Genomic DNA, 22458 nt, shown 5'->3' on the forward strand with positions numbered 1-22458 from the left:
AATAGTTTGGGAGCAATAGCTGAATGTGTGAGGTAAGGTACCCCAAAGGTCGATTTCGTTTCTGCCATTTTCAATTTTTTTTAGGGGTTTTGAGGGGGGAATTGGAGGAGCCATCTGCGTGGCCCCTCCACCCCGTGGATCATCAGCGTGGGTACAGGCCACAGACACAGGTTTGTAAAGACGGCTGATGCGGACCAAGTAGATTTGTCCGTAGAATTAAGAGCGAGCTTGGAGATAACAGTGTGTCTTTTCCCTATGGATAGTCTAATTGACACTGGGAAAATAATTGAAAAAATTTTATTCATCAGTAAATATGGTCACTGAAGCGGCTTTTAATGTTTTTTGGTCACACCTGGGATACAGCAATGGCTTCAATTGACGACGTTCGGCTGAGTGACGACGTTCCTCTAAAGCCAAACACAGCTGACATTGTGCCTATGTGAACAATATCCGTGCCTACATGAACAACAGCGACCACTCACCTCCCCCCGCACACATAGCGCAGACTGTCCGTGTCCACGTGAAACGGGCCTTATCTGTGAATTTGATGTAGTTCGTCAACTTGCCTGAAACAGCACTGCATGCACTAAACGACTAGAGTCCTCTAAGTTATTTCCTAGTCAACTACATACAATGTGCGTGCGATGGTGTATGGCATGAAATTCAAAGTATTCGAGATATTCGATATTATACTCTAAGCATAATTATTCGAGATCTCGAATATCGAATACCTTCTAGTATTCAAGGTATTCGCAGATAATATTCGCACATCTCTAATCAGCACTCACAAATCCATACAAATCTCAAGATATGATGTAAAACATGAAATCAGAGGAGCCATCAAGCCTATAAATTCAATATCAAGAACCACTTCAAGTCCGAACGGGAAATGAAATTTTGAGAAAAGTATGGCCTTTACCACCCAATCTGTCACAATGGCTGTTCACATTTCCCCCTGACTGCTTGCTCTGACTAATTGTTCTGTATTTCTTAATTCAACTGTTTCCAGTTGCCATATATTATTAAAGTATATTTTTTGTTTGCCAAGGGTCTCCTTAGACTGCCAATGGAACTAATTGTAGCAATCCCAATTTGAGCGAAGGATGATGAATTGGCCCCACACAAGATTTGATTAGAAAAAAACACTAGGCTAACTGCATCAGTCAAATGCTTACCTTATTCCTATTTCCCTCTGAATCTCTGTGTCCGACAGAGCTGACATTATAGCACCAGATTTGACGTTAGCACGGCATGCAGCAACATACCACGCTGGCATTCCCACCCACAGCTCCAGCCACGCAACAATGGTGGGACCATTCCAAAGGGCAAAAGGGGTGCCAGCTTTCATTGCCTCTGCTAGCAGCTCGTGCCTGCACAAACAAACAAGGGTCAAGTGTTAGGACAAAAAAAGGACACCATCGAGGCATGCTAGGGCAAAACATAAAAACAGCCAGATTGAACACCAGCATGAGCAAATTTATAGTTTTTTTCAGTAAATTATACACCCATTTGGTTCCTATGAGTTATCAATGGTCAAAAATTAATTGCATGTAATAAAATACATATACAAGGTGGAAAAGGTACAAAATCATTTTCTTAAGAGTTCTTTTTACAGAGTGTATATAGTAAATTCAATGTAAAAAATTCTATACCTAAATAACATAAATTAAATGAATTAGAGGCACCAATGAGAGAGTAAATTATTATCCCTGAAGTTTCCCACACTCAAAATTCCTCCAGCTCTTCTGCAAACGAAAGAACACCTCAAATTGAAGTGAAAGCGTTAAGTGCAAAAGCTGAAAAGTAAAGACTGAGATTCCTCACAGATTGGAGTGACACCTCCAACTGTGCGCCTTCATTTTATGTTCTCCCCAATTTTGCACAAATTTTAAAAGGTCCAGGCTACTACCTCATATAAAAATGGTCTACCATGTAACTATTTGCTACAATTCACATCTTTATTGGGGCAGACTCTTCAAAAGCATAAAAAAGAAGTTTTACCGTTCCAAGCAAGTGTTTGTGACACATATTTCAGACTGTTAATTTTCTTACAAAAATTCAATGCTATAATGCATTATATGTAAAACTAGGTGCCACATCGAAGAAAATGAAATTTCAGCTGTCGTTTCTCTTTTCAGTTTCTACCTGATTACACAACACTTGATGACGAAATTGGAAATTAATCAGAAACATGAAACATTGTGACATGAAATCAAAGGATTGTGATAGCAAATGCCTTCAATCGCCACTCACTTTCTCTTTTTCCTGCGGTCGAAGTCTCCCTTCTGGCCGAGGGCACCAGCACCGCCTGCAGCAGCACCCGCTCCACTCACCACCCCAGCACCACCCCCTCCTCCCCCTCCTGCACCCACCATCTCTGCAGCACTGCCACCAAAGCCCCCGAGCGTGTCCGAGCCGTATCCGGACATCATGAGCATGCCTGAATCACCCGAACTTGAGAGCATGGAAGAATCTTTGGTTTTCACCTGTTGAGAAAAGGGGCACATCAATGCCATCCTCATGAACAAAAGGTAGCAGTCAAGTATGTACGTATGAATGCAATATGTATGCCAATTTCTAGCCATTTTTCACCCCTCCCCTATCCTTTGCATCTACCCAATCCCTCACACCACTTGCTTACTTACATCAGATATTTTACGTTTGCTACACATCAAGTGTTTAATATTTTGAAGTACTTCTTCAGCAATGTCAAATTAGAACCATAAAAAAGCACACTATTAAACCATGAAATAGCATTTACAGCGGAAACCCGAAAATTCGTCCAATATCAATTGAAGTGGCTCCATACTTGCTTCATCTGACAATATCCAGCTATTGGTCCAAAGTTATAGTTTTCTGCCTTTTTTTGCCCCAATGATGCAGAAGACTTATTTCTCTTGGACATTCCATAATTCAGTAATTCAAGCAATGCTATGAAACACAACCCTCCAACTTGTCAGCAAAAGAAAGAACACTATTAAACCCTCCTCCCCCACGGCCGGATTTACCCAAAGTTAAGCTATAGGCACCTCTCCATTGAGCCCCCCTCCTCACATGAGGCCCCCCCCTCCCCGATTTTTATGATAAGGCATAGTCACTCGCATGACGCAAGGTTCAGAAAAAAAGGAATAAACAGATACTATTTGACTGACAGGATAAGTTTATGCTTAAAATTTTACGCAGAGAAAACATAGGCAATTCAATTTAAAAACAGCTTGGAGTAAAACTGTATGAAACAGTTTAACTTTTATGCAACTTGAACACTTTATGATTACCCTTTCCAAAAATAATGTCTAGCCTTAATTCATACAACAAAAAGGAAAAGTAACTTCAAGAATAAAAACATTACGTACTGCTGTAACTGAATGAACTGCGGTGGCACAAAATACAGTAAAATTAACTAATTTTAAAACGCATGAAGAGCAAAGGTATGAACTACATTTTCAATTGAACAAAGCCTCTAAAATACAAATACGGCCATCAGCATATCTTCTTGCAATGTCTTCTAGAGAAATTAAAGTGCAGATTAAAAACATGAATGAAGACATAAAGGGGCCTGCCTCAAGCACAACGAGAAATACTTCCAAAGTTTCCTTCTTGTCTTCTTTTCGGCAAATTCATTAATTAAGGCATCGTAGTTCAAGTTCTGCTATAATCCTAAATTAGCACATTTAAAGCAAAGAGGGCAACTGCAGGCAGACGGAACCCACATGATAAGCCTGCTGACGGCAGTGCACTTCGAGGCGCCTCCAGTACAGATCATTGCCTAACAGAAGGCGCCCATTTTGCCTTGCGGTAAATCCAGCCCTCTCCTCCCCAATTGGTGCTTACCTATCACTTGAGCATCCCCATTTAGTAGAACAGAAAAAAAAATCACACTCAAAAAATGTACTCACTTTTTCCTTCTTGCTGAAAAAGCGGCCAAGAGATGACTTGATTCCCTTTTTCTTGGCCTGAGGTACATTTTTGTGCAATGAGTCCTGACTGCTATTGGGGTCACATGCCATGTATTGCGGTGGACAGACAAGGAGAAAAATACAATTAGATGATTGGCCAAAAATGATATTTCAAATAGTTGGAACAATTTTTGGAACTAACAAGGAAGAATAGACAATAAAAGACAATAATAATTGGAAAATGACAACAATGAAACAGAAAAGAAAACTCAGGGAAGGCACAACAAATGGAGAACTTCCAATTGAGAACAGACTAAAAAGATGAAGGAAACAACATATCCATCAAATTCAATGTCCATTGAATGTTCGGCATGCACCCTGACAACACACCAATACATATCCCTCAAAACCATACACCACATTCCCAGTCAGACACATTGCATGCTTGTCTCATGATAAGTGATGACACACACCAAAATTTATAAAGTACATAAATTTCTAAGAAAAGGAATTGATACTTCTCTTATTTTCTCATTGCTAACATCAGTAGAAAATTTTATCTTGGAAAGCTTTAAAAATTGCAGAAATATTTTTGGTAACATAAATTTTTCTGCATTATTTTTTCTTAGCCCATATTTCTATTAATTCAGGTCCCTGATAAAAAAATTAGGTAACTGGAGCAACATATGATGCATTCTAATACCTACAGGGAGCAAAAACTGTTAGGATCCCAACGGCCACAATTACCTCGAGATATATTTCATGGAAACTAAAGGATAGTGTTAAGAATTATCAAAGGATGTTAAATTACATACCCTGGGAACATCACGTAATACAGTTATTGAAATAGGGCAGCATATTGGTGAGCTCACTTCACTCTCATTTTAACCGAAGCACAGACAGACAAGCTGTTGTATTGAATTCACAATAAAACAATTAGAACCAAATAACAACACAATTTCTTAATTTACATAGGCAAGAAGTTAAGTTCATACGTCCCTTTCAACGCCAGCATGTACCACTTCTCTTCATTTCTAAATGGAATCACATGAAACTCATGAGACTTATGAAATGACTAAAAGATTATATACTTTTCAAGAATACTCAAGTTAGGTCATTATAACACGTTCATTACAATACAGTTGGAGGTGAAAAAGCAAGAGCACATGCTCACACTGAAAATGTTCATTAAACATAAGCTCAATGCAACACTCAATTAATCCACATCATATATTCTCATTATTAATTAACCAATATATGTATTTTAAATCCCTTCTGATGAACAGTAGACAAATAATAACAAAACTTGACGTTGACTACACACAAAGTGTCAATGAATGCAATTTAAATGAAATAGTAAATGGCTTTGAGCATCATGTTGCAAAACGAGAATTTCAACTACTTATTAATTATAAAGCTTTGTCGCTTCCCACATGAAATTATTCTGTTGGGCTACTAATCTGGCAAAGTTAATTTGCCCAAAGACAGGAAACCCTAAAATCAATTAAATTTGTTCATCATAGGATAGAAGAGGCATTAACTTGCTGCGGGATGCACTCAGAGACGAGGTCTCATTCACTCACGGCCACAGACTAAGCAGGTGAACCAGATATTCTCAGGCTTAATTATTTATATATTACGTGTGGATGAATAATTAAGTAAAGCTACCAAAGGCTAGGCAATAGTTAATAGATCTTGGTGGTAAAGGAGCAGAGGTTAACAGGTTATGACCCTTAGCCAAGGCCTCAGTGGGTCTGGTCTCCTCCCCACTGATGATACCCTAAGTCAATCATAAACATGGTTTCAGAAAAAAAGTTTCCTTTTCAACTTTAATCTGCATTTGGATTATCAGTCAACGGAGATATTCACTTCCTCTATATATTCGCACATTTAAAGTCTGTCATTACAATTTCTGAGCAGTCATCTCTGATTGACGGGTGTTAAGTTGCCAACAGGTTGTTGCCAAACGATTAGTATTCTATCAACTTATTCCAGATAGGGAGGCTGACAATATCCTACAAGGCATGTATTCTGCTCTCATGCTTAGCATGGTGCTTGATGGAATATACTCTTAAAGAATTTAAATGATGCGTGATGTGCGTTAATTAGCAGGAACATGAAGAGTTTTGGGTTTGCACACTTGATTCTTTTCACGTAAAAATTGGAATTTCGATGCATTCACTGATCGATTATCAAAAGATTGATCAATATCAGTTCATGAATAAATTGAATTTTGTTCTACCGTGCATATGTAACTGACAGATGAAACAACTTTTGCTAGACATGAGATACATCATTACTTGTAATGCATACATTAAAGCATTGAAGACTTTAGTTTTAGATCAATTTAAATGCATAATAAACCAAAATTGTATACTTTTTGCTCCATAATATCAGGAAAAAGAAGCAATTTTTGATAAACATTGTCTATCACATGCAATTTTTGGGGAACTTGAGCACTCCTCGTAATGGACTTGTACTGTATTTACTGGTGATGTGTAAAAACAGTTTACCCTTCAGGCATCATGAGGTACAGCGTTTGGTGCTCTATCTTTTGATGCTGTAAAGGTTGAAAATGGTTGACACATCATTAATAAACTTCTAGCAAAAGTAGCAAACAAAGTTCAATTACTGATGTGTTTAAAAAGTGCAATTATTGATAAGGAGCTGATCATTTCATAAATATCTTTTTCAGAAAAATAAATTTAAAAATTCCATCCTCTTAATCTAACTATTGAATGCACACACCAACTAGGAAACATCACAAGGGCAATGAAACGTGTCAAGAGACTTGAGCTTTTTCTGTGATAATTTCCTAATGGCCAGATGATGCAGTTTGTGAGTCTTAAGCAATTTTCGCCTGAAGAGCTAATGGCTACCCCCAATTCCTACTCTGTATTTTGCTCAGTGGCCACTAAAGTAAGGCACTTGTGGTGCTGGTGCAATGCTGGTGGGAGAAAGCACAGATGATAGTCAAGAATAATACAAACAAAAGATAAAAAAATTGTTTTAATAATATATCAAATAGATAGATAAAAAGGTACTTTATAAAGAGAGAATACTTGCATATAATCACAAAATTGAAGTAAAAATATCTAAGAGGTATATAAAAGTTTATTTTAAGGCATGGAATAGCCATGCCCACCAACTACTTTAACAAAATTAAATTATATTCTGAGCAATGTAATACGATTAGATTGCCAAAAATACATTATGCAACAATTATTTCTGGCTTAAAATAATTTCAGGTCATGTATTATTTGATTTTGAAAGACTAAACACAAGTGAGGATACTTACTTTGAAATTGCATCTTTGATTAAAATTTACCCTTTGAATGATGAATTTTTTTTCAGCAAAAATATATTCCTATACCCCAACTAACTAGCTTTCTACAGTTTCTATAACAAATCATTTAGAAAACCCTTATATGGGAAAGAAGTTAACACACACTCATGCCTGGAGATTATGTCTCACATCTAGTATGGTCTTCCATTACTTTTACAGATCTGAAAGATCTAAAATAAATAATGCTGAGGACTATAATAAACACCTACAAACATACAATTAAAAGACTGGAAGAGGGTAAACTAAACAATACGTGGGGCCAGACCACAGGGCGAGATTACAACATTCTCCAAAATGGTTAAACTCATAGCTTATTGTGAAATCCAAAAATTTTCAAGTAAGATAAGTGAACACATAAAAATATTCACATAATTGGCCATGGAAAAAAATTCCCCTGGACAAGGGTAGGACCTTTGGCTTTCCATTCAACCACTGCAGAGACCACAACAATGGCCACCTTCCTGGATATCCAAGGCCGTTTTCATGCAATAACAATTTTTGTGCCAATGGCCAACATTTCATTTGATTATAGAGGTTCATGGATCATATGTTGGATACAGAAAAATATCGATTAGATAATACCTTGCTCAATGAACCCGAGAAAAATTTGACCAATGGCACTGACATTGGTATGGCATGAAAAAGGCCTTGGGAATCCAGACACTTTGACTACATAGTGGTTCCTGCAGTGGCCCAGAAAGGCAAAGGTCTGTTGCTTGATTCCCTGTCCAAGGAAAATTTTCCCTGAGCAATTACTGTAAATTTCAATTACCTCTGTTCAGGCTGTAGGCTTGAAATATACCACATTGATAAAAATGGCAGGGAATGGAATATTTCCAGCAGTAAGGGAAAGAGAAAGAGTACAAAAGCTACCCAGGCACTTTAGTCTTTCAATGAGAGAGTGTAAGTAGCAAAAAGTACAGTGCTGAAGTGGAAAGATCAGCATTACTTCTCAATATCCAAAAGGAACTGGACGTAATCCCAACATTTACACAGGTAGCAGGATGTATGTAGCCATACGTTTGCCTGCCTACTTAAGGAAACTAGATATTTTGTTCAACTGAATGGGAAATAACTACTCAAAAAAAGGAGTGGATCTACTTGGTGGCTAATGGGAAAACATTTTCAAATCCATGCTTTTAGAGGTGCTGCCCTCTACTGCCATACTCGGCTGGCTGATTATTATCTTATGAGGCACATTCCAAAGGCACACACAACCTGTAGGGCAAATAATCCTGCAAAACGGCACCATGAGGAAGGGTGAATGACTGACCAGACGATGATGTTGTCGATGCGTTATACACTGCAGTTCTGTGTTGGAGAGAGAGAGAGAGAGAGGTAGATAGAGAGAGAGAAAACATGAGACCAGAAACAGAAAGATACCACAAGACGCAGAGAGACTTTTTGGATGGAAGAGCCCCAAACTGCCCCCAATTCTCCCCCTCCGCTCTCCAATGGCTCACCGAATGAAACTACCAAGCGAATGCGATCTCTCGTCACCAAATTGAACACCAATCATAAACCAAGTCTACTGCGACTAAATCCTCAAGGACAAAATTCCGAACACATCTGCTTCTGCCCTCCTCCTCATCACCTTTGGCTATTGGCTATTTTTTAGTGCACAGTAATATGTGTATACATCAGCTACTCTTCACAGAGGCAGTGAAGTCACTGCTTCAACAATTAGATGTTCACATCTTCAAAGTTCCTGCAGCGTGTAGGGCTACTACTACTCATTGTGTACCCTTCGTTGATGTATAAATTTTGTAAATATAATCCAGACAACAAAGCTCAACTACTTAATATAGTTATTCTGGGGAGTGGTTTCAATAAATAATAAAAATATTGTCAATTGCACTAAATGGCAAAAATACATTACTCAGTATACTTTGGAGACTTCTTAGTGTTCCAGCAGCTTAATGCACAGAAAAATCACACAGCCTGGGCATTTGTGATTAATGATCAATTAGACTTGCAGCAAAAATATATAAAACGTATCCTGTTAGTGAACCAGGGACTACATATAAAAATTAAGTAGAAATATTCATTGGAGGTAAGGAGAATTTGTGGAATGACAAGATAGTAAAGTTATAGAAGCCGTATGCACAGTCTTCTCCATACAATCATCAAGGTTAGCTAACTTCAGATGGAAAGACTCAAGAGTTGATGGGGGAGCATCATAGCCGATCATATTCAATTCCAATCCGACAAAATGTTGTGTTTGTGATTAGAAAATTGAAATTTATTACTTATAAACAATTTGCACCACAAGGAGAAAATATAACGAAAACATATTTCTGCAAAAATGTTTCACCCACCTAGACATTTAAATATATCGAAATCATTATCTGCACATCATGCATTATACAGCTTTCAAAGGGCAAAAAAAACATAATTAGGAGAATAAAAATCTGAAGCCAATCACCAGCAAGTATCAAGCACTGATTATTCTTAAATACTCTCTCGAATCTTCACGATGTGATTCAACCCTAGGGTTGGTGGATACGTGAGGGTAGGGCTCACCCCAGACTTAGCCACAGGGGTGTGAATGTCACACACCCAGGGTCCAGGTCCTTTCCCTTGGCCACCCAACTCACCCTTTAAGGAGGGTGTCCAAAGGCTTCACATGCACATTGAACCAGGGAGCATGAGTTCAGCAGCCAAGTGCTCCACCCAATAACCTACCCCGTCTCTCAGCTTAAAAGAATAAATTTCCCATAAACTAATATCCTTCCACTGATACATGAAATGAAAATATAGCACTATCAGTGCCACTTCTACAGCATGACAACGGATTACACTACAACCTCTTTTAGGCTGACTTTCCAGCAGATGAAAAGTAACTTTGGATTTGCGTGGCCTTACTCAAGCACATAACTTTCGAAACAAACAAACGTTTGATTTTCAATTTCCTTGACTTAACCCTGATTCCAACTCCAATTTTTAACAATTTCCCAAACTTGAATACACAGAAAATCAGTCTTACATAGGGTATTCAATGGAGAAATGCAGCAGCTTGTCCTGTGAATTAAAGCCAACTGGTGGAGCTCATTTCTGATTGCTGGGTGTGGAGATAAACATACTAGATTACCAAAAGTGTGCCGTGAAACAACTCAACAGCCCTACCATAGCACTCGATCGACTGCACCTGGATTGGGAGGCTGACGATGCGCTATTAAGCAGTCCATTATGGACGGATAAACCCTTTCAAACTTATAAGATGCATGATGTGCATTATTAGCTGGAAGTTCCAATCATGAGTGGAGCAGTATGTGCCATGAGTCTGCCCAAGTTGCTGGGGTCTGACAGCATAAAATCACACTCCTTGAGTGCCTTCAACTATCCCATTGATTCGTTAAGTTATTACCAATAAAGGTCAGCAGCAAACCCACCACAAACCAATGCAACTGTCAACTCACTATCCAAATCCTGCCCCATTGATCATTTTATAATTTAGACTTTCAAAAACTTTTGCTTTAAAGCATGCACCGATTCCGAATATATATATATCCCATGATGGAATTTGGAGCTCACACGATTCAGCCCATTCTCCACTTTGCATTAAAATGTTACATTTTGGTGCATATCCATAAAAGAATAACAAAGCTCCATACATTCCACACTATAATATTTAATGCACCTTAAACACTTTTGATCAATGAATCCTCATTAACAAGACATCCTCATTATGAAGAAATGTTGATGATGATGCATCTAGGTGCATTACATATTGTAGAATTGAAAATTCAAGGTTGTTGTATTATTCATCTCATATGAATTTCCAAAAAGCTTACTAGCCAAGGATTGAATTCATCCAGAAAAAAATTTCATTGATTAGGAGATAATAAGCATTACTGTGCCCATGCACTGTTATTTGCATTTATTCACACTCCAGCAACATGCAAAATAATAAATCATATGAAATTGTGCATTATCAGATATATGGTAGCCCAAAGGCTACCACTTTCAAAGTTTGTTATTTTGAAAGACCAATGGATGCCAAGGGATGAGATTCGCCTTAATCCATACGTGCTCACATTTCATCACACCCAGACGTCTCATTTCTAAACTTCTGGCAGATTAAAATCATTACCTCCAAGGCACCCTCCAAAACTCAGGAACGTTTCAAACCGTGTGTACTCAGCCAAGGACCCATGCAGTGAGAGGGAGAGAGAGAAATGGAGGCGGCAAACCACACATGTGCACCTTCAACTGTTTGTGCGACATGCATCAAAACGAGAGCACAAATAGGTTTGAAATTAAGCCACGACAAGCCGTCCACACGAAGAAACTAAGATCTACAAGGTGACCCTCACGAGGTCCTGCTCTTCACTCACCTTCGCAATTCCTCCGAGCTCTGAGCGAGAGCTTGCGCAACCCTTTCGAGGCGCATGGATCGTGCAGAGGCAGACGACGAGGCCGAGAGCATCGTTTGCGTTGGACTGCCCCCACCGCCTCCCATCCCCATGCCTCCGAGGCCTCCCATCATCCCCCCACCACCCATGCCCACCATGCCCCCAATGCTGCGCTCCGACGGAGGCCCTGCTGACCCCGGCGACGGCCCTCCCATGCTCCCAGAATTACCACCTGCAACGGAAAACGATAATGGCTCATAGGGCCAAAGAACAAAATCACACCGGCCAATGCAATGAACGCAAGATTAATCCCTTCCTTGCCCTTCCCCTTAAACACTTGGAAGAGACAATTTGATCCCAACCACATTTGAAATGCAAACGCTCAGAGCAATCAGAGACAAGTAATCTATTAATGCATTAATCTATTAATTATTAACCCTTTTTGAATTTGATGCTGAGTCACCAGATTATCCAATATCAACCAGAAATCCATTAGATCTCTTAAAACTAGGTTTTAGCCTAGATCTTTGCTCAGGCCTTTGAGGTCGATCGTTATATTTGAATACTTCCTTGGGTATTACAGGATGTGTAAAAAAAAAAAAAAAAATTTCATAGTTACAGCTGGTCATTTGCTCTCAGGGATTGGTTCAAAGAACAGGGGGTCACAAAACGTTGGATTTTACCTAATAGACAAGTGGTAACATCTGAAAAAGAACATAATTCATTTAGGGCTAGCCTGCTCAATAGATTATTAGGAGAACTGACTACAGAGGTCTACTCTATTTTAAGTAACGAAAGATATTCAATTCTAGATCAGTATTTTATTATTTCATTTCTTCAATTAATATAACTTGAAATTGGGAAGAAATTTGATCTATGGGAAAGCTCCAGGAAATATTGTCAGGGAAGCATTGATGTACAATTTATAGGACGTATGTTGAGTTTGTTGATAACTTGGATATTTTGGAATCCAATCAAACCAGAGTGAGGGCAAACTCACAAATACAAGCATCCATTTGCATTTCCTATGGTGGCATATACAGTAGAACCCCGTATTTGCGTTATCGGAATTTACGTTTTCCCGCAAATTGCAAGTTTTTTTCTGGGTCCCGTCATATTTCCTATCTCTCCAATGTAAATAGAACCCTGTATTTACGCCGTGTTTTTTTCGTTTTCCCGCCATGTGCATCACGACGTGCCGGCTAAAAAAAATTATTTGCCTACTAAAACAATAAATCGTGCATATCAGCTCTTAAAAACTATCTTTCGGCTTCCTTTCGCGCATTTGTATTTAAAAATCCAAGAGAAAGAGACGCGAATGAGAACTATTTTCGGGAAGAATTTGAATGTGGCGGGACAGAACGCCACTAACGTCGGAAAGTCGAACTACGTCATCTCGTTTTTTGTCAGCGGCGAAAAGATTCACGATATGAAAGTAGGTGTTTTGAGCAATCGAGCTATGTAATAATTATAATGCAAGAACTCCTGAAGCAATGTTGACAATAATTATGTAGCCTATAATTTGATACGAGAGTTTAAGAGAAAACCAGACGTGCTGAAACGTGATAAATGCCGGAACTATAAAACTTGTTATCATTTGCGCTGACTTCATTCAACAGTTGCGTAGCGTAGATGGGTTAATTAAATACTTAAAAAAACTTATTTAAACTTGAATTATCCCATTCACATAGCAGCGTATCGCAAACAACTGTAACTTTAAAAAATTATGAAGTCGCACGACCGTTTGTACTACGCACTTGAATGCCGAGGAGTAGTTCAGACACTCGTGTGTTGGCAAGTTATCCTCAATTAGTACGGGAAATAGAATTTATCCTGCTTGAAAATGGAAATTCGAGGTGAAAAACGGACATTTTTAATTGACGAGAAAATGAAAATTTTAGAGCTAGTTGATTCCCACACCGGAAAACGCATCGATTCAAACTAATTCGTGGTGAAAAATCGCGATGCCATTGTAAAATATGCAAACCAGTGCGGAAATTTATCAAAAAAGAGAGTATATGTGAAGAATTCTAGGTAAGAAGAAATAGAACGAATTCTAAAAGAGTAATTTTTAGGTGCAAGATCATCAAATGTTCCTGCAAATGGTGTCATCTAAAGGCCTGTTTACATAGTAAATTAACCCGTACAAGTTAATGTCTAAATTATGAACATGAAAATGCACCGTGTATAATTCACCCAACTTGTGCGTATGCATGAACAGAAAATAGAACCTGTTAAAATTGGTTCATGCATTCATAGCCGTATTTAGGGGTCTGTGCCCCACCCAGATGCTTAAAAAATAGACAAAATTTGAATACGGTTATCACAGGAGGATCTATGGGGGGGCATGTGCCCTCCCAGACACTTTAAAAATATGCAAGATTTTTAATACGGTCCAGTTATCATTGCATTCGTTTTGTATAACGTGGTATCATTGTGCCCCCCTCCAGAACAAAATCCTGGATATGTCCTTGCTTGTGCCCCCCAGAAAGAAATCCTGGATCCGTTCCTGATGGTCATCATTACGTTCGCTTTATTTTGTGTTTTACTCAAGGAGGCTCAATCATTTAATTCAATGAGAATAACTTTGATATAAAAATAAAGAGAATTTAGTAAAGTCATTGTTATATGTTATATCTTGTTTTTAATCTCAATTAATACAAGATCTTTTGCCTGTCAGACCCTCTGTGCTCCTCCCAGAAAGAAAAATCCTGGATCTGCCCCTGCCTACATTCGTACATTTCCTGTCCCGTTCCGGTCCACAAAAATCATTCATGCAAGCAGACATTAATGTATCGTGTAAACAGGCCCAAAGGCCCTTGAGAAAAAGTATTTCCCCAGAAGATTGGGAATCAAAGATTCCACGGCATCTATAATGGTTTGTTGGATAGATTCAAAAATAGGTACAGTCTTGTATACAAGATGGTGAGTGGTGAAAGCAAAGATGTTAACTTAGAGACAGCAACTCAGTGGAAAGAATCTGAATATATATTAGACTTCTGGAAGGTTACAGCCCAAAAGATGTTTTTAATGCAGACAAAACAGGATTATTTTTTAATTTTTGTTGCCAGCTGTGCTTCGGAGGGAAGCAATGTTATGGAATAATGCTTAGTGAACAATTGAAAAATTAACATTTCCAAAGCCAGTATGTGAATAAAAGTGAAAATTCTCTATTTCCCACAATTTGCATTTTCCCGCAATTTACACTTTTTTTCTTGGGTCCCTAGAAAAGTGTAAATAAGGGGTTTTACTGTATATCACAAAAAATACCACAACATGCGAAAAATACTCACTAGAACCACAAAAGGAGTGTTAATACAACATTAATTTAAGTAACAGAATTAAATACTTAATTAACAAAAAATTTGCTGATGGAATTTTGAAAAAACCCTGATCTTACAGTATAAGCGCGTGTAAGAGGCGCACCTTTTTTCCCAGAAATTGCCGCCGAAAATGAGGGTGCGCCTCTTACACAAACTTCTTATCTTCCCCCCTCCCCTTCACCGGTCGCAAGTCCAAGGGGAACTCAGTGGCCTTGGTTTTCAGTGTGAGTCAGTCATCTGTAATCCTAGGTCAAAATCAAGCGGCAGGCAGGGGAGTTTCTCCCTTAGTGACGTATTTTTAAAATGCTCCTGTTTGCTTTTCTTGTAAGCATCGCTCCGTCACGTCGGTACCTCAGAGGTGAACATGGAAAAGATCGTGCGGGGGTTATTCGCTCCGGAGGGCGCACTAAATTTACTGCCGCGAGTGGGCATCCCGCGGCATTTATACTGCATATAGTAATCGGTTATCAAACACAGAGAAACGCGTATTTTTGAATGACATACCTGGTCAATAGTCAATATCTGTCTTGCCGAGTAATTTCCATTACGCTGAGGACCTGATTTTCCAAAAATCATCTTCAGACGCTAATATGAGGATTATTACAACTGAAAATTATATTGGTGTCAAAACCTGCACTTTAAAAAATTCGAACGAGTGTGTTCACTGTTGGACTAAATTGTGGATGGAAGAAATCAGAAATGCTTATAAGTGAAGAGCGCGGAAGGAGAGGTTCAGGGGAAGGAGCGCGAGCGCGAAGGAGCGTCTTCGAAGCAAGCAACGAAATACGGAGGGGAAGGAGCGCACTCCCTCCCCTCCGTATTTCAAGCTACGAGGCTATGAGCGAAGGAGCACGAGAAGAACACGTCCGATCTTGCATTTGACGTCGTTTCCTTCAATGCGAAGGGGCGAAGGCGCAGCAATGTGATATACGCAGTTTGCGTTGCCTAAAGTTTCCAGTCCGTCTCGTCTTGTTTGAAAGCGCTTATGCTATGCTTGTTTCTTCCGAAATTGTGCTGTTTGGACTATTTTGAATATTAGTAGCCTTGTTGTTAATATAAATCTTTGTGTCAAACAATTAGAGCTTAAGAAACTTAAATTCTGTCAGATATGCGTCGCGTTAGATCTCTTTCTTTTTTTGAACCTCGTGCGCGTCATGCAATTATTGAAAGCTATCGAGATATCTTCGGGCTCAGTAGATGACTCACCTAGCATTTGGCCTCCAGAAACTGGGAGATCGATCAAGGTCAGTTGGTGAGACGGGGTGGGGATGAAACACGTTTCCATTGGTCCCCTGTGACTTGATATTTTCCTGGGGGGTCTCGGAAAGGAAAAAACCGGCAGAGGCATTGGCTGATGGAGGACCGAGTGTGGTTCCGTTAAATCTACGACGTGGTTATTATCTTACGGCGCTGAGATTGCCCCGATTGTTTTCCAAGCTCTTGGGAAGGTTCATGCTATGTGCCAGTCGTGTTTTGCCTTAAAATTTTCCACGGCTGCAATTCTATTGCTCGCGAGAGCATTTAAACAAAATTCTTCGTGAATAGGACAAGCATCGTAGAGCTACGGCGTATGCGAAGAAAGGATCGGAACTCTTTCTACTCCCTCTTATGCCGCTATTACCACCGCAGTTATCAAAATTTCCTCTTTCAATTAATATTGAAAGAGGAAAGTTCGATAACTGTCGAAATTCCAGGCGTACGTCTGCAACACCGCGCGATAGTATAAAAAAAATGCCGCCAAATTTTTTTCTTCATAGAAATTCTCAAAATAGGGGTGCGCCTCTTACACACGCTTATACGGTAATTTTTAAAATTCAATTTAAATTTAAGCAACGAATTTTTAATAGTCCTTTTTATTAGCCCTTGTTATAAAAAATAAAGGGTTAGAGCACTGATAATACTAACCTTACGGGAACTATGAAACGCAACATTAGCAGAGCCTTAATTTTCCTACAAAAATGGTTTTCTAAGTAATTAATCAATAAATATCCAAAGGCAAATTAACCTTATCTTTCCGTGCTAAGGACACCAGCCCATGACCAGCCGACAAAGTGGAGGTAATTCTGACACACTCCTCAAGGCCAATTTTCTCTGATGCCATGAATGTGATTCCCAGACTTTTCCTGACCTATCATAGTCCTGAATTAAAGGGATATTCATACGGTATGGTATTTGGAGGAGGCAACCAATTGCTGAGATCATTTGAGCCATAAGGGTAAGGAAGGGTGGAGAGAAACTCGGCATCACCATGAGCCTGCTCTTTCATGAAAGGCATCAATCAAGGGGACCATGCCTTAACGTCCCTTAATGACGGATGGAGTGTTGAGCTTAAAATGTCCTCCACACTGTATTCAAGCAGGCATCAGGGAGTCTCTGATAATTCTTTGCCACCACTGGGATTTGAACCTTAGCCCACTGGGTGAGAAGCCAACACTCTAGCAACCACACCAACCCCATCCCCAGGGATATTCATGATACATATCTCCACACAGTCAGGGGCAACAAACATCAACCTTGTATGGAAAGGGAACACAATAAATGCCAAAGTGATGGCTCACCCATTAGCAGACTATTTCCCCCGACGAGGCCTGAAGCTCCGCTGATGCTCATGGCACTAACACCATCCAGCTTGCCAATTGACCGGAGTTCTTCCTGAGATGGGTCAATTGACGTAGGGCCAAGGTCCAGCTGGACCATTCACAAGCAGTATTACAAGAGGATTAATACAACGCACACATACACAACATCTTACATTTTTGCTATTTTACCATAACCATGACCAGTTATCCAGTCACTATACAGCAGGGGTTCCCAAACTGGGGGGCACGCCCCCCTGTGGGGGCGTGGAGAAATTCCAGGGGGGCGTGACACCCAAATGAAATAAATAAAAAAATTACAAAAATAATTTCCTCAGATCTTTGAAATAAAGTCTTTCTAAGTTTTCATAATTGTTTTTGTAAAGTTTCAATAAAGTTGTAAACTTTATCAAAGAAGGTTACAGGTAATTATATTCGTTTTTCATGTAATACTTGTTTTAATTTTCATCATACGTACAATTATTGAATCTTGAATATTTGAATCTAAGAATAATGACTGGAATATGAATATTTGAACGTGACTTTTTGTAAATCTAGTGTAAATGGGTTTTTTCCTCAAATTTGGCCAGCATGATTTTGCGAGCAATTTGATATCAAGCAGTAATAAAATCCATTGACTTTTAACTATACTCCTCAATACTCCAACCATATTTCAGCCGACTTGAACTTCGCGCAGAACTGGTAATTATGCAGGGGCAAAAGACCCACCACCGAAAGTATAAGAAAGAGAGACCAATGATTTCAAATAAGTTTCCCCGGCTAATGGACAATGACATGATAAATAAATTCCTAGGAAATGCAAGGATTCGGATTCTTTGGAATTATTTTCATCGTGAATGCGCCGTGGAGAGAAGAGAACTCTCTCTCGGAGCAGGGTTAATCCAGGCAGCGCTCCCCGTGGTGAGGGTGCCCAGTCCTCGAAAGACACCTTTGTGCTCTCTGTCATTAGGTTTGGCCGAGTTCAAGCAACCGCGGAAAGGATGGCAATAAAATTCTAGGAAATAGAGAAAGCCTGGAAACATGGAGAGGGATGACCATGGCAAACGTAGCTCCTACGCTTGCCGCAGTCTTCACTGCTATGAACGTAGCAGATACGTTCATAGCAGTGAAAGGGTTAAACTTACGCCCAATATCGCTTTGACGCTCCCCATTTTCAAAGCAACTGATCACTTTCAATTTCTCTACTAGGTTTATGCTTTTCCTTGGTAACTTCTTTATTTTTCTAACCGCATTCCAATTATTTGCCATGGTTCACTTGATTCTCACTCCTCATGACTCTGTCGAAATCACCTTCTGCAGCTGAACAACTGCCACACTGTATTCATGAGATGCAGAGGACCTATGACTGCCGGGAGGGAATGAAGCTAGTGTGTTTGAGACTCTTGCTTGTAGTGTAGAAAACAGTAGCCAAAAAGAACAATTACCTTGGGGGTCGCTCAAACTTGCAACCTAATAGACAAGCCCCACTCCTGAGATGTGTTCTCCCATGATTCAAAAACTGATTAAATAAAGCAGGGAAAAAAGTGATTGAAACAAACAAATACATTAGATTCAAGATACCCCATGCCCATTAATTTAGTTCTGCGCTAATTTTTTTTAAAGAACTCTGCCTTCGCTAGTAATATCGCAAGCAAAATCTCACTCCAAGTGCTACCTGCAATTAATTCATCTAATGCTTTACTCATAAACCGGCCATAGGAAAATAAAAAGGACGACATGGCCGTGACTTGAACATACACTTACCTGACTCGCAGGCAGAGACTCTGAGAGTTGTCCTGGACTGAGCGCAGCAAACTGCTGAAGGTGTGCGGGAGACATTGACGCTGGTGCCTGAGAAGAGGCAAGAGACACTCACTTACACAACTTCAATTGATAAATTTAAACAGCACTGATCGTAACAAAGTCCCTCCAGGGCTTTTTAGGTTTTAACGTCACTAGAGTGGATGTTTAATGCCTTCGTGTTGGTGATGTGAAAATTAATCTTGGAGAAAAAGTTAATTATTTTTAAAAACAGAGGACACACCCATTCAGTGCCATATTATTTTCAGCATGTTGATGAAAATATGTAGTCTTTTTTGCCATTGTACATGTATTATGGTCTCATGAATACTTACGCCAAAATGTTTAACTGTTTTACATGCAGTAACTTTGGTGGTCCACGTCCATAGTTATAAAATGATGTACTTTGACTATACACAGTTGGAGGGACCAAAATAAACTGTGTAAAATCACAGCATGTAAAATCAAGAGTTGGTAATGAGGATGCTTCTTAGGATTAGGTTCAAGTCCTGCCTGGGAAGGTTGCCCCTACCTAGGGAATGGTTGTGTGTGATAGTTGTTGTTTTATGTTATTTCCTCCGATGCAAAAGGCCTTAAAAGAGCTGTTTTCGGGGTGATGAAAATAATTTTTTTTTTAAATTTCTTTTTGTATGCAATCATACATTTTGGGCGAAACAAAGCTTTGATTTTACTATATTGCAAACCCTTCTCAAATATTTTATTCAAAACAGCCTCTATGCATCATTGTTTTCAATATGGCCTTCACTAATCTCTGAATGTATGTAACAAAAAATGCGCAAATGACAGAATACTTATTTAGCATCACTGTGGTTATAAGGTTATCTATATAAGGCTATAATAAAAACGTTATTGCTTTCGACTTTTCAGCACAAATAGCTTGAGAAGTAGGTGGCTGATTGAAAACTAAGGCTCTCTTTAGTTTTTCAACTCAATCACAATCAACGAAAAAGAAAATTGGACGATAGGCTCACTGTAAGTGAGGCTAAACGGTTAGCAGTCGGAGGTAAATAAACGTTGACAAATACGCACCGTGTGGTACTTGTGGAGGTAGTCCCTCTGTGGGGAGTGATGCGAGTGAGACTTGGGCGTGGATCTGCCACTGAGCGGGGGCGATGACGACGATGATGGAGGAGGAGGCGCCTGGCCCCCTGGGGTCGATCCCGGTGGCTGTCCAGGGGGCATTGACCCTGGGGGTCCTCCGGGAGGGGTGGACCTCTCGAATGAGCGGCCCCTGGCCAGCAGGTGCATGTGCTCAAGGCTGCCAACACGACTCTCCAGCTCCTCCGCCCTTGCCTCCGTGCACTGCTTCTCCTCCTGAATGAGCCTAGAACAACGAGGGAGAACAACGACAATCAGAGAACAATTACAATTTCCAATCGCACTTGATTGCCTAACCTTATCCCACACATTGTCATTGACCATAAAACTGAAAGGAAAGTACCTTGATCATATTCTCCACTCCTCTTTGATTTCTATAATTAAGTTAAGCCATTCATTGACTTAAGTGAATGCATTCCTAAGACATGAACTCCAAAAGCCAATAAAAGTTAGATGGAAAATAAATGAAAGGAAGGCAGTTTTAAGATTGTCTTTGGCAATCACAAATGAGGAGGAGAACAGGGGTTAACCAGGAGTGTAGGCTCACCTTGGTGAGCCTAAAAAAATCTTTTAAACTACCCATAGCCTAGTCCTTAATAGGTCACCATCTGTTCCCTTAACCCTAGAACGACGGACTGGGTCCAATGGACCCAGTTGGTAGTTTTGAAAGTTTATAACTATGTCAAAAATGCACGAAACTGATTTTTACGCCATGACTTTTCCTAAATGTATGTCCTCTAAAACATAGCAAGAAATAACGAAAATGGGCTCATTACATTTTATGGTATGCTACAAAGTTACATAGTGGACGGTCTGGGTCCATTGGACCCAGTCGACTATTTTCAATGCTATGGGTGATTCATTTCAACTTATCAGCAATTTTCTTATTTACTTTGTATTTTTGGGAGATTCAAGGGTTATGTAGTTATAAACAAAGCCGTAGGCGATACTTATTACCAATTATTAGGCAATTTTTATCGATTGGCTTGACACCTTTCATATGCTCTTACAATGTCACATTTAGAGTGATACGGTCAGAAACATGTAACCACATCGTTTCGTAATGGGTAGTTTTTGCAACTTTCTCTAGTTTGACGCATACACAGTGTGAATTATCTGCATTCAGCCCCATAATCTGTTAGTTTTATATGTGAGACCGTTCATCTAACGTCTGCGGTGCTTTCGTGGTGGTCAGTCAGAAGTTACGCTCGCAAGCTGGAGTGGTCTTCCTGCCTACCGACATTTGCTTTTATTCCAACTATCTAACTGAAGACATAGAAGAATTTGATTTCCATCATTACATTTTGATACTGTACATGGTCAGTACAAACCTTTTGGATTATATAAAAGAGTATACTCTCTCATTCTAATGTACTACTTCAGTATTTACCTCATTTACCAAATCATTTACTCCTCATATGGATTAGTTAGATGAAGTATCGATTTTCATCTACTATGATGTACAGCAATTTTATTATTCCTGTCTTTACAGGATACTTAGTGGTACTCAATTTTGTGTTATGAGGTATTGATGTGACTGAATTCATAGAGTGACTATTGATATACCGTGTAGTTGAGGAGCTAAGAAATCGGCGTCGCCCTTTGGATATTACAGTCAAAATTACTATCAAGATATTTATGAGGTAATAATAAAATAAGCATTGTTTATAATTATTGTAAAAATTAGCTGTTCTAGTAAAATTATTGAGCTCTTTGAATTGCTTGATGATATCAGAAACATAATTTGAGACAGTGCTTTGCTAATTTTTACCTCAATTCATTACAAAGGAGTAGCACGAATAATGTTATCTTCCATTTATATCTAAGTAAAGTTTGGAATGAAAAATTGATAAATTTCATTGTCATTTTATTCACAGGCTTGCTAATAGTGAGACACATTTAGAGTGCATTCCTCTAAATATTGCAGGACGTGTTCAGCATCTAAACATACAGCACTGACAGGAGAAGACTAGTAGGGAATCCGCAGGAGATGAAGCCTAAAATGTTGAATAAGGATGGAGAAGAACTGAAAATTGGGCGATT

The 22458-nt window shown here is 39.3% G+C and overlaps 1 protein-coding gene across 1 annotated transcript in view; it reads right to left on the bottom strand.

Annotated features, from left to right (window-relative positions):
• LOC124172014 (liprin-alpha-2) overlaps positions 1 to 22458 on the bottom strand; it is a 105124-nt gene that overhangs the window by 14025 nt on the left and 68641 nt on the right. The window contains exons 16-23 of the mRNA XM_046551447.1: positions 20347 to 20641; positions 19261 to 19347; positions 17479 to 17608; positions 11580 to 11829; positions 8461 to 8553; positions 3897 to 3987; positions 2254 to 2486; positions 1176 to 1370 (exon numbers count right to left, since the gene is read on the bottom strand). Of these exons, the coding sequence (XP_046407403.1) occupies positions 1176 to 1370; positions 2254 to 2486; positions 3897 to 3987; positions 8461 to 8553; positions 11580 to 11829; positions 17479 to 17608; positions 19261 to 19347; positions 20347 to 20641 (1374 nt within the window). The remainder of the gene's footprint in view (positions 1 to 1175; positions 1371 to 2253; positions 2487 to 3896; positions 3988 to 8460; positions 8554 to 11579; positions 11830 to 17478; positions 17609 to 19260; positions 19348 to 20346; positions 20642 to 22458) is intronic.

This window comes from Ischnura elegans, chromosome 1, assembly GCF_921293095.1.
Source record: "Ischnura elegans chromosome 1, ioIscEleg1.1, whole genome shotgun sequence".
Lineage (NCBI taxonomy): Eukaryota > Metazoa > Arthropoda > Insecta > Odonata > Coenagrionidae > Ischnura > Ischnura elegans.